The following is a 13,703-nucleotide window of genomic DNA, read 5'->3' on the forward strand; positions in this document are numbered from 1 at the left end:
ATTTTTCCTGTGAAAGTTTTATAATGCTTGGGTGCGGAAATTTTTTTTGGAGCGGAAATTATTTAATGTACGTGTAGTGTTTACTGTTTACTGTTGGGGGGGGGGGTCATCAAATAAACATTGCTGGCCATAAGATCGCTTTCTACGAGTATCAAGAAAGGCTGAATACTAAGCAATCAACCAGTTTGCCCAGGCAATGCAACCAGTAAATTTTTATAACACGCAGAAGGACGATGCAAATATCTAGAAGTAACTCAATGATTCTTTAGTTTATCATAGTTTATCAGTTTATTATCAACACAACGAGATTATGATAAAACAAGTGTGAGGTAGTCATTTCTTTCTTTCAAGGGCATGTAGCTATTTTCGTTCAAGGTAATTTTATTTCCCTCAAAATCAGTTGTTCGTCATTTCCACTATAGGAACTGAGATATTTGTTTCTTGAATAAAAAAACATTTTATGTTGAGCCAATAAAGTAAAAATCAAACAGTATATTTCTAACACAACGCTCAACATTTGTTGATTCAAACATATGCTTCAAGCTGTATTATTGGTTTTCCCGCGCTTGTTGAATGGGCATCAACATTGAATAGCTGGCGTCAACATTTTAGAAGTTTTGAGACAGGCAAAAAAACATTAGAAAAAATCTGAATTTGAAAAATCTTGTCTTACAATTTTTTTAACCAGTGTGGGATACAACACTTGACCGCAACTGCATAGGCAACTTCATCCAAACACTGCAACTACAGGTGCAACGTCGTCGAAACACATCCACTACAGAGTAGGCTTTGCCAATTAAAAGCTTGCTTTGACAAATCATTTTCTTGTATCCCAATGTTTATCGAAACAAGCCCTCAGTTTGAGTCTTCAATGGCTTTTAGAGCAATAACATTTACTCGTGATGTTTTAAAGAACCGGGACGTCCAGAAAAAAACCAGTATCGATCGACGTGTTTAAGTCTTTAAATGATTCTTGCCCTCCACCACTGCGAAACATGTTTCAGCGTTTTAATCATGGCAAGGATACACGAGGAAACGGCTCACGTCTTATATTGCCAAGAGTTAAAACAGAAGCAGGAAGAAAAACGTTTGCCTTTCAAGGAGCACTAATTTTTAATGGATTGTCATCGGACCTTCAGAACGAATCTTTCTTTGTAAACTTTAAACGCAAAATAGATTATCTAAGCTTTGCACGATAATCGTATAGTATTTTAACTTTTAAGATTTTTTACTTTGTCAATAGTTTTTTTAAACAAGACCCTTATTGATAGCAGTACTTTACTTGTACTGAAAAGGCGTATCCTGTATAAACATTATTATTATTATTATTATAACCGTAATAAGGAGAAACGCAAATCACATTCAGAAATCAACGTATCAAATATATGAATCTGTGAATTAAACTTGGCGAACTAAAACTTGGTACAAGTGTGCAAATGTTGAAATTGGTGTTTCTTAATATTCAGAAAGTTTGTCCTTGTAAGTCAACGGTAAAGCAGCTAGTCGCCATTCAAGATATAATTGTACAAGCACTTTGAAGAAATGAACTTTGAAATTAATGGTTACAACTGCAACAGAAGTTAGTATTTATGCACGGGCTTTGATGCGACCTGATGCACCGACCTGCAATTCTTGAAATCTCTTGGGATTGAATTATTTCAAAATGAATGCTTACTAAAGATTGAAACTCAACATTGAACTTTTTGTTGTTTTTAAAAACGTACTGCAAACATTGCATTGCATAGCAATATAAAAGCACAAGCGAATTTCGGCGTTTTTGTTGCAATCTTGAAAACTGGCTTTAAACCAAAGATGCATGGTCTCGTATCTAAAAAGAACACCTCGTAAGAAGAAATTAGGAGGGAAGAAGTTCTTCTGCTGCAAACTTTCGAAGTCTTTGTCCGAAGTTGAAACAGAGGCCATTCAGGCAGTAAGACACTTTTGGTAATGGTGCAGACAACCGGATAAACTTCCAGGTATCAATTGCAAAACAGTATTGACTTGTTCAGTTTCTGGTCGAGGTGCTTCTGGTCGGATTTATTCAGAGTAAACAGTGACTACTGATTCGGCTTGACGTTCATCTGCTCCTTCAATATCTTGAATAAGAAAACTGGTGAACGTAATGTCTAATGTTTACTTATTATTTTATATAACTCCTCGTAAAAGTAGCAGGTTAATATGCTTCCACGGGTTATTTTATGCTGTGCCGCTGCTATAACAAGAGGGCGGTTGTTGTGTATCAAGGGCGAAGATATTCATTTGAACATAATTTCAATATAATTTAATGTTTTCTTTTGAAAGACTGCTACCCCCACCCCCATCATAGCTACCTCTACCTGACGATTCGGTTTCCAGTTACCCCTTTTTAAGGCACATTAATTAGTTAGTAATGCACGTGTATCATTTCCAGGGAAGCCTGCGCTCGAAGAGGGCAGTGGGGCCAAACCGCCAAGAAAAAGGGTAAAACAATAGTAAAACAAAGAAAATTGCTCAATTTCACAAGGGTAAGGGGGCCACTGCCCCCGCTGCCTCCTGGCGCAAGCTCCATCATTTCTATGTAAAAGTTTGTTACAAATCTTATGAAAGAGTTAATGCATATTTTGGGTTGCTTTTATTGTAGGAAAAAGTCCTTGTAAATGGCTTTGAAAAAGGCAAACATTTAGTAAACTAAAGCTTTTCGTCTGACACTCTTCAGAGTTTAAAACGTCAGAACATAGATCGAAAACTCTACGCTAAGAAATATATATACCCAGTTGTGGATCGAAATAGGCCAATCAGAAACACGAGCACATGACTGTAAAGGTTGACCAATCAGTGCCGCTTGCCTATTAGAATGTTACCAGTGGAGTCCTAAGGTGAAAACGAACTCCTTTTGTCTACACAGTAGCGGTTTTTTCGTGCTTATGTAGATAGATTCTAAAACTGCTAGGTGGAACGACGATCGACAAAAAAGTCCTTGCAGATCCTCTTACACCACTGGGCAAAATCTACAGTTCTTCATGTAGAACAATAATTAAGTTTCATTCATCAAGTTTGACCGAAATCTACCCCTAAGTATAGCAGTTTTAGGGATGATTCTCAGACATTTTAAATTCAAGCTAAAATATAGAATGTTGAAGTTTATTTCCAATGCTTTTTAGAAGATTCTTTTAACTCCCAGAATAAGGGTACGAAATTTTCTTACAAGCAGTAATTTCCTGTTATACTTAGCTTGTGTACCGATATGGAACCCACAGGGGGTATTCAGTATGTTCTTGGAGAGGATGTCTTGCAGATGAAAGTCAAATGCTTTGGAAAGTGTTCTTGACACGAACATCTGTCAGATTTTTTCGTTACCAAAGAGTCATATCAGTTTTGCTTTTAATAAATCATTTTAATATTCTTAAATACATAGAAATTATGATAAGACGAAAAAGTTATTTGATTCTTCCAGTTTCAAATATATCAGCTATAATCTATTTCAAATTTGTGTAAATATTTAAAAAAGCCTACAGAGTGACGGAGCTCTCATTGCTTCTTTTAATATACGTAATGATTGTTCTTGTAGTTTTCAAAGTCTTTCTAGTTTCGAAACCTTTAAAGTCTAATTTTTTCTAATATCTGGATACATAAAATACATTTATATACAGTCATAAAATGTGTTTATTAACAAATAAAATCGTTCATTTTTAATCCTATGGCTGATTTTCTTATGAATATAAGTCAACTTTAGACCGCTGCTGTTGGCTAAACTTCTTTTTCCCACCATCATCCCGACCATCACTAGCTCCCTCAAAATTGGCGCGCAGCTTGTTCACATAGTCTTTACTTGGCAATTTTTCTTTGGTTTTTGAATTCTCCTCGCTAGTTCCTACCGTATCGAGGTTATCAGTGGATGCACGTAGGTCGTCACTTAGTAACGAGAATGCTTGCTGATCAGATTGAGGCTGGGCCAACTTTACCTGCGTATCTGCCTCCTTTTGGATAACAGGAGCTGTTTGGGTTGGTGCTGTAAATGGATTTCGTCTTTGTTTTTCAACGTCGAGCTCATCCATGGATTTACTCCGTGCTTTGTCACGTGTCAAGAACGGATTTCTTGATATGCTTTGCAACCCAACATCGTCAGTATCCCTCTCATCGTCAGGCTGACTAGTACCTCTCGCATCACTTGCCTTTGATGGTGCAGTCTTTGGTGTAACTGTGAAAGAAATCGATTCTTGTTCTGGCTGAATGTAAATTGATGAAATTTCTTTTTTTGTTCCAGGACCAGACTTATTTCGAGTTTGTTTCTTAAGCATTTCTAATTCCTGATTTTTGCTCTGCAGCTCTCTTCTCAGTTGATCTATTTCACGTGATAACTTTGAATTTTCAGCTTTTATTTTATCGATTCTATCCAAATCTCTTTGGTGTTTCATGTATACTTCAGACAATTCGTTCTTCAAGGCTGCTTTTTCGTCATGTAATGCTGCACTAGTGACATGTGCTGACGTTTTTCCAGGAACTTTAGACTTCTCCATGGCTCTCCTCAAAGACTCGTTCTCATTTTCAAGACGCGATCTGGCCTCTTCTTTTTCTGCAAGCAGCCTGTCTAACTGACGACGTTCTCTTGCAACAGCCTCGAGCTGGGATGTGAGAAGTTCCTTTTCTTGTTTCTGCCTCTTTGCATCTTCAGCATCATGCAATGCATGCCGCGTTAAATCTTCGCCTCTGTTTATGTGTGCTTCTAATTTGTCCTTTTCTTTTGTAAGATTATCGAGTTCTTTTTTGAGATCTTGATTATGTTCCTTGAGCTTGTTTATTTCAACAGCGTTTCTTCTAGAATCTTCCAAAGCTCTTGCCAGTTGATCACTTTCTTCGTGTGCACGCATGTCCGACTTCCTCATCAACTCCTCTTGTTTTCTCGCTACCTCTTGCTTTAACTGCTCTTTCTCTACTTGGATTTCCATTATTTCTCCCCTGGTTTGATCGAGTTCCCCTAGACATTTATTCAAATCCTCTTGCAGTGCTCTTTTTGCATTTTCGGTTTCTCTTCGATCTTCTTCGATCCAGTCTAATTGTGTCTTCAGACGAAAGATCTCTGCATCAGATTTTTCTGCCCTATTTTTAGTTTCATTGAATTTATTCTTCAAATCGTTGATTTGTTGTTCAAGTAGCTTGATCTTTTCGTCGTCATTCTGCTCCATCTTCCAAGCATAATTTGATGCATATTGGTTTTTTGCATCTTCTGCTGCTCTTAGCATTTCTCTCATCTCGTTTAGTTGCATCTTTCCAGACTCTTCAATCAACTGCATCTGCTCTTCCATTCTTTGTAACTCCTCATTGTGCTTCGATCTTTCTTCTTCTTTTTCTCTATTAGCATCTTGTAGCATTTTTAAATACCTTTCCGTCTCTTGAGACATTTCTTTCGTCTTATCTTCATTGTCTTCAAGCTCAAAGTTCATTTTTCCCACCTCACTTTCAAGTTCTGCAATTTTCTTTCTTAATTCTTCGATTTCACTCTCTAGTTGATCACGCTCTCCAACCCTCAAGTTTTTCTCGTTTTCCCATAACATATCAACATCTTCTTTAAGCTGTTTTAGCGTGTTGATGCTTTCTTTAAGTTTGGCATTCTCTTTATTTCGATCTTCCATCTCTTTATGCAAATCTTCGTACTCAACCTCAGCGAGCTCGATTTGTTTCTCAAGCTTATCCTTCTCGTCGCCCAGACATCGATACTCTCTCTCCATTGCAGACAGTCTTTTCTTTGATGTTGCCAGTTCTTGTTCATCTTGTTCTTGTTGTCCTTTCAGGTTTTCATAATCTTGCTTCAATTTCAAGAGCTCATCTTCTTTTCGTTTCAGAGCCATTTCTATTCTTTCATTCCCTCGCCTGCTTTCTTCATTTTCATGTAAAAGCTCACTCATCTGTTGGTCACTACTAACTTTATCTGCTGTTAACTTCAGCTGCTCTTCCTTTAACGTATTATATTCTTTTCTAATTCCTTCTGCCTCCTTGAGTGTTAGTTCAGCATCGACCGTAACTGCTTCCATTTTGTCATTAAGTTCATTTATCTTCTCCCTTTGAATCTCAATCATACCTTGCGCCTCAGTTAGCTTTCCTTCAATTGAAGCACGTGACTTAGATGTATCGTGCAGTTTTATTTCTAAAATATGACATCTCTCTTCCGTAGCAGCTAATTGAAGTTCACATTGATGAAGTTCTGATTTCAAAGTTTCGTATTCTGTTCCGTGCTTTATATCCTTTCCTTTCAGAATCTCTAACTGATCTACTATTTGCATTTTCTCCTCCACCAGCTTCTCCTTCATCGACAGGGTTTCTCTTTTCAAAGACTGTAGTTGATTTTCCAATTCCTCAGCCTTTTGTGTTTTTTCCTTCGCTCTTTCTTCACTTACTTCTATCTTCTTCTCATAATCTTTCAAAGCTTGTTGAATCTTTCGATTTTCTGTGCTTTGCCTCATCTCAATTTGTTTCATCTTATTTATTTCTTCCCTCAGCATTTGTCTTTCTATTTCTTTCTCCTTCTCTTCATCCTCTAACCTCTTACATTGTGATTCCAAAGTACTCACTTTTCGTTCCGCTTTCATCAAATCAACAGCAATTTGCCCACTCTCTTTCATCTTCCCTGAACTCAACGCCTGTAGCTCCATGACTTCAAAACTCAGCTTGTCAATTTCTTGACCCATGCTTTTTTTCTCGAGACGCAAAGTTTCAATGTCATCTTCCAATTTCAATTTGTTACTTTTTTCCTTTCTTAATTCATCCTGCAAACTAACTGTCTCCTTTTCATCCTCTCTTTGTTTTTCTTTCAGCTCACTTATTTCCTTTTCCAAACCACGTAACTGACCTTTTACATTTTCTAGACTTCTTACTCCTTCCTTATTTGCCTCATTCATTGTTTGTAGTTTTTCTTTATGTTCCTTAAGCTCCATCAGAGCTTGCTGTTTATCAGATAAAATCTTCTCTTCTTTTTCCTGGAAAAAGACCAAATTCTTTTCTAACTGCTTTTTTTGTTCATTAAGTTCAAGTATCTCATTTGATTTTGCATCTTTTTCTCCAGCTATTGTGAATTTCATTCTTTCATGTTCCCAACAACGGTCTTGTAAACCTCTCAATTCTTCCTGCAATTTCTGAACTCTATCTTCATATTGTTCGCATTTCTGCTTCAATTTCAAAGCTTCTTCCTCTGCTCTCATCTTGTAATCCTCGTTGCTACTCTTCTCTCTCCTTAAACTCCACACCTCTTCTTCAGTCTCCATCACGTGCTTTCTCAGTGCCGCAATTTCTGCTTCCAATTCTTTTATTCTTCTATTAAGACTCTCTTTCGTACGGATAAAATCTTCCCTTTTTTCTTCGTATGTCATTTGATCTCTAAAATTTTCAGCAACCTTCAGCTCGAAATCGTTCTTAATTTGCGTCAATTCTGAACATTTCTCCTCCAGCAGACCCATATTCTTCTGAGCAATCCCAAATTCAGTTTTCCATTTGTTCTCTTTTTCCTCAATTTCATTGTTTCTGAACCTTACATCTAGCATTTGCTTTCGCACATCTTCAGCCTCTCTTTCAAGCGCTTCATTCCTATCAGAGAAGGCTTTATTAGCTGCCTCCAACTTTAAGTGAGCCCGTTGCAAAGTGTTACATTCGTCTTGCAAGCTTGCCAACTCTATCTTGCTCTTTTCTGATTCACTTCTAAGCTCGTCCGTCTTGTATCGAAGTTCTTTGTTTTCCGCCCTTAACATCTCAAGTCGCTGCTGATCGCTGCCTCCTTCACGTTTAAGACATAAAGCTTCATGTTGAACATCACGTAATTCTTCTTCAACTTTGGTCAGCATCTGTTTAAGCTTTTTGTTGTCTTTTTCCTTGTATTCGAGTTCACTTCTATTGTGTTCCAAGTCAGAATTGCTGTTTCTGAGATTTCGTTCTAACTGTTCTTGCTGAACTTCAATTTCTTTGATTTCACGTTGATACTTTTTGCACCTTTCCTCTAACTCTTCACAGATTTCATTTCTTCCCTTCAAATTTTCCTTTAGTCTTAAGTTTTCCTGTCGATGTTCGTCATACGTTGCTTGTACGTGCTGGTACTTATCATACAAGTTCTCTTTATCTCTGTTCGAATGATCAAGTTCTCGATGTAACTCTGCCAACTCTTTTTCTAGCTTTGCGTATCGTTTCTGCGCAGCAATTATTTGCCTCTGTGACCGAGTTTCCTCCTCTTTTCCAGCCTCGATTACGATCTCCAATGCCGTTGTTTTTTCTTGGAGCTCCTTTACTTCTCGATGTAGCGCATTATTTTGTGCCTCGCATTGTTCTAATTGCTCCTTCACATTCTCAAATTTTTGGGTGGCAATGTGCAAATCTTGCTCATGCTGGCTGCATTGTTTGACGTATGACAGAATTTCACGCTGCATCTCGTTGTCTCGGACTTCCTTAGAATCACATTCTGTTTGAAGCTGTACCGTTTTGTCCTGCAATGTGTATATTTCTTCTTCCAGCTGCTTTATTGTCTTGCTAAAATTTGAGTTTTCATTCTCGTAATGACTTAGCTTTGTTTTGCAAACAAGCAGCTCTTCTCGGGATTTCCTCTCCGCAATAACTGACTCCTCCTTTACTAAACGCAGCTCCTTGAGTTTTGTTTCGCAACTCTTTAAATCCTTCTGCATAATCTCGTTCTCATACAGACAAGTTTCCATTTTCATTCGTTTGACGGCAAGGTCCTTGTCCAGTGCATCTACTTGCCTCTGCAGCATAACGTTATCGTCATGCATTGCTCTTATTTCGCTTTCCATTTTTCTCTTTTTTTCCTGGTCTTTGGCACATTTTCGTTCCACCGTGCTTTCTCTTTGCTTGAACAAGTCCAACTCTTTCCTTAGTTCTCGTATTTCCCGCTTCCCAGATTCCAACATTTCTTGTGCCACTTCTATCTCCCTAGCACCGGCTTCACATTTGTTCTCAAGATCAGCAATCAATTTCTTTGCTGCATCCAACTCTCTGTGGGCATTTCTCTGTTCTTCTTTGTGTCTCACTTCGTTCTCTTTCATTTGGTGCCCTAAATCCATTTCGAATTCGTTGCACCTCTGCTTCAATTTATTTATTTTGTCGTCTTTATCTGCCAACTCGAGACTGTATTCTTTACACATTTTTTGTTGAAACGATACTTGACTTTCCAAATTTGCAATCTCATCCTCTCTCTCCTTTAACTTTCCAGAATCCTGGGCTAGCATTTTCAAATAGGAATTTTCGTCTCTTAAGATCTTCAAGTTGTGCTCCAACTCTTCGATTTCTTTCTGCTTAAAACCCATCTCCCTGCTCATTCTATTATTATCTTTCACTATATTGTTTTCCTTTTCTTTGAAGCGAGTGACGTCCTTTTTCAGCCTTTCTATCTCTTGGACAAGAATCTTTCCGTTTGACGTTAGCCGCTTGATCAGTTTGCCTCGTTCTCCATCGTTTCTATGTTTATTTAATTGGCCTTCTTCTTTGTTTATTCTTTCATCTCGCAGCGCATTATTTTCTTCAATTAAATAAGCTCTTTCTCTGTCAACCTCGTTGAAATACTCTAACAAGACTGACTTGAAATCTTCCTCCATATTGCTGACTTTCTTTGCTAGAAATTTTTCAAGCGATTCCCGGTGATCTGTGCTTTCTCCAATTTTGCCGTGATCATAACCAACATGTCCGTTGATTCTTCCTTTGTCGTTGAGCGCAATCATTTCATGTTTGCCTTGATGATACATTTTGCAGTTCGACTTTCGAAACAATATTTAAATATAGTCAATTTGGTGTGGCTAACTGTAGCTGTTTCGGGAAATCCGAAAGTTGACTTGGTGACATTTTGTGCACGTTTCAATTCGTTCCTGCCAAAGGAATCAAAGAAGACATTACTATTTATTTCACGGTAAATAGACACATAATTCACAAAATCGCCCAGATATAATGTCCCAGCTACGAATAGATTGTCTTTGATCATGGTTGGAATGCATCTCGTAGGTTATTGTTGAACACAAACAGTTTTTTAGGAAATTTCAAAGGCCATCAATCTTGGCAGAGTTAGTATGATTATGTAATAAACCTTATAATGTACGATACGTACCAAAAGGCGATATCAAACATATAATATTTTGAAGCTGTTACCCGCTTAGAAAACATTTTCGATACCTCAGAAATCCACTGATATGTTAAAGTGGAAACGATCCTGTCCCTTCTCAAGTACACTGGATTCAACCTCTCTCGGGCGACTCTCACAATATTATGACACCTTGAGTCCAATCTTGATTGGAACGAGATAAACAATTACTTCTTTAGTATTCACATATTCTTGACTGATAGATGTTGCACAAATTGCTCATTTGTATTTGTATTTAATGCTTTAGCAATCCTTTTATCTAACTCGATGTTTTATCTGTTCACTTTTCATACTGCTGTTCCTTTATGAACAAACTCGATTTCTATTTGAATTAGTAGCATGTTTGAAACCTTCAAGCAAACATAAGCATCATGCTTCAGATAATGGCAGGCTAGGCCCTATAAGAGTGATTCAACAAAGCTTTTAGCGCGCAACCGTTGAAGCTAAAATCTCTTTTGGAATTGATATTTTCAGGAAAGATTTCAACTTCAAATAATGTTCTGCAAATACGCTAGGGATTCTACGCTAGGGATTCTACGCTAGGGATTCTACGCTAGGGATTCTACGCTAGGGATTCTACGCTAGGGATTCTACGCTAGGGATTCTACGCTAGGGATTCTGCGCTAGGGATTCTACGCTAGGGATTCTGCGCTAGGGATTCTACGCTAGGGATTCTACGCTAGGGATTCTACGCTAGGGATTCTACGCTAGGGATTCTACGCTAGGGATTCTACGCTAGGGATTCTACGCTAGGGATTCTACGCTAGGGATTCTACGCTAGGGATTCTGCGCTAGGGATTCTACGCTAGGGATTCTGCGCTAGGGATTCTACGCTAGGGATTCTACGCTAGGGATTCTACGCTAGGGATTCTACGCTAGGGATTCTACGCTAGGGATTCTACGCTAGGGATTCTGCGCTAGGGATTCTACGCTAGGGATTCTGCGCTAGGGATTCTACGCTAGGGATTCTACGCTAGGGATTCTACGCTAGGGATTCTGCGCTAGGGATTCTACGCTAGGGATTCTACGCTAGGGATTCTACGCTAGGGATTCTACGCTAGGGATTCTACGCTAGGGATTCTACGCTAGGGATTCTGCGCTAGGGATTCTACGCTAGGGCTAGGGATACTTACGACAATGTGACAAACTTGAATTGCTTCAAGTTCTTTTTGAAACTTCTGGCAATTTCCTTTTGAAGTCTCTTTTTTAAGCTACTAGGATTTCGAGATATCAATGGCTTGTTTTTTCATCAAACATTTAGCAGATATTTGAAAAAAATACCAGTAATTGGTATCGAAATATAAATGAAATGATAGATAAAGTTTAGGTGCTAAAATCTGGACTTGATCTGGTTCCCAGCAAATTTTGTTGTTACCAATGAAACTTGAAATATTTACAAATAAAGCTAGAAAATTAACTCAAATGTTAATTCAATTAGAACTATTCAGCAATGTTGATAAATCAATCTGTCTAATTCAAAAATGCACACAAGTATTCCGCGATTTGAGTTTGGTAACAGTTCGACATTCTTGAAATCGACAAAAAATCGCATTATTGTGTAAAATCGACCACTTAAATCTTATCACTTCAAACGCACTGCAAAATTTTGCCTTGATTACAAATTTAGCAAGAGAGATTACTGTTTTAAGTAGCTGAGAAGGTTTTATTTTGTTGGGTGTGCAAACAGACATTTGTGTTATTTGCAAATTCTCGAGCAGGCAACCAGCATTGTGAATAATGTTCAATTTTCAATAGTTCCTCTGATAAAATGTGTGATGCAGTGTAAATATTAATGAGAAACAACCACAGAATACAAAGCAGAGGAATCGTAGATAAAATGTCCGGTAAAGCTTAAAGTACTTGCTAATGGCTACAATTGTTAGCCTGCAAATGAAGTCTCGCGATAAAACTTCGCCATCATTACAAGAATACTTGGGGCGAAACTGGCTGAAACTTGGTTGTTTCCTCGTATTGAGGTTGATTCTTAATCCTAGTTAAAAGTGTGAAAATGTGTTCCCTGCATTTGACTTAGCTATAAAAATTTACCTACCCTTGCAGTGCTAAATGCCTTGAGCTTCATATGGCGACGCCATTTAAGCAATGGTTAGGCCAAAAATCCTCTTCATAATATACAGAAAAGCTTCGTCGCACAGGTGCCTATATTCTTCGTCTTCTTTGGCGGGAACTCTTCTGTGTACGATTCATACCAACAACAGGTGGGCCAATTCAACTCTCAATGTGAAAATATGTCCAACGGAGACAGGATTCTCATGGATATACAGTTAATAATTGCTTTTTGAATAATAAAGTTGTGGTGTGCCTCGAATTTTAAGCGCCAGCCGTCTTTATGCAGCTAGTTTAAGACATTAAAACTGCATTAATCGCTAATTTCTTCCTCCAAACAAATTCTCGTGTTGCTTCTGGCTGTGTAAGATTCAATGAATTCCGTAAACTTTGCAAAGAAACAAGCTGATGTGTTTGGTTTGCATTCTTTACGAGCGGTGTTTGCTATTGTTGTACGATGCACCTCACTCGTAAACACGCACTCGGATAATGCAGCTGTTCCAATAAGATTGCTTAGAAACGAGCTACGCCAAAGTTTCCTTTACACATAGCTTGTTAGCGACTTTAACCTGGTTGCCCTTAGTAATATAGCTTTCTGCGGGTCAATCAATAAAAGATAGCAGTTTCAATGTTGTTTTTTCCGCAAAAATCAAAATATCACTTTACTTTCCTGACTGGCCTGAGCTAGCGATGCAATCATATCTAGGCCTAAAAGTATTAAGAACTAAAGCATTCCATTTGGCTGAAGGCAGTGATACGAATCAAACCATTGCCAATCGTTTATTGCATGGGAGGTACCGTCAAAACTCTAATGGAAGAACGAGAGGCTCACTAGATTTTCGATTGATTTAGAGAGGCCCTCAATTCAACGACGCACTGATGAGCTTCTAGTTACTTTTCCAGATCGTATGCAACAAAAAAAGATTTTTGAAAGATTAATTCATTGTCAATTTTATTTAAAAGAAAATCGCTAGTTCTCTACTCTAAGCTGATCCTCTTTGTAACCGATTGACACTTGAGGAAAGGAACACTCCTTCCATGGATAGGGGGAGGGGGGAGTCATCAATCACTATATGTGAATGTTAAAGAGAGGTACTCCTTAGAAGGGGGCGCTTATACGCGGATTTACGATCAGCGCAAGTCTCCAAACCGTAGCGAGTGTTTAGTTGCCTTATCTGACAGATATCTGTCAGTAGCCCCTGACTGCAAAATAAATTGCTTGCAAAAGTCTTGGTTAACTACTTTATTCTGAATAGCATTACACAAAAAATGCGGTTTAATCTGACTTTCTATAATGCTAAACGTATCATACGTAAACGAGGGGAGATAGGGTGCGGTGACTCACTTGCAATGGAAATTTTTGGCAAAAGGGATTCATTCACAGGGCGTTCTGAGGTCTTCTGAAAGAGATGGTAGTTCGATAAAACGTTGGTAAAAGCCTGTCTTTGACTACTGTAATTCTAAAAGATTGTAGATCATTTGGAGAAACTGAAGTGAAAAAAACCCCTCAGCTTGAGTCTGTGCTTAGATTCCTCCCTAA

General features: G+C 38.1%; 1 protein-coding gene across 1 annotated transcript; it reads right to left on the reverse strand.

Annotated features, from left to right (window-relative positions):
* Positions 1-1,759: 1,759 nt before the first annotated feature.
* On the reverse strand, positions 1,760-13,669 carry LOC135689441 (uncharacterized). Its single transcript, XM_065206670.2, has 2 exons — positions 12,150-13,669; positions 1,760-9,830 (listed from the first exon to the last, which is right to left on the reverse strand). The coding sequence occupies exon 2, from the start codon at positions 9,708-9,710 to the stop codon at positions 3,690-3,692; it is 6,021 nt and encodes a 2,006-aa protein (XP_065062742.2). The 5' UTR covers positions 9,711-9,830; positions 12,150-13,669; the 3' UTR covers positions 1,760-3,689.
* Positions 13,670-13,703: the final 34 nt, after the last annotated feature.

The sequence above is a fragment of the Rhopilema esculentum genome, chromosome 5 (assembly GCF_057945365.1).
Source record: "Rhopilema esculentum isolate cy_ngs chromosome 5, ASM5794536v1, whole genome shotgun sequence".
NCBI classification, from domain to species: domain Eukaryota; kingdom Metazoa; phylum Cnidaria; class Scyphozoa; order Rhizostomeae; family Rhizostomatidae; genus Rhopilema; species Rhopilema esculentum.

Bases quoted from the DNA above. Each gene is read 5' to 3' on its own strand.
- LOC135689441 (XM_065206670.2), bottom strand. From the start codon at position 9,710: ATGTATCATCAAGGCAAACATGAAATGATTGCGCTCAACGACAAAGGA.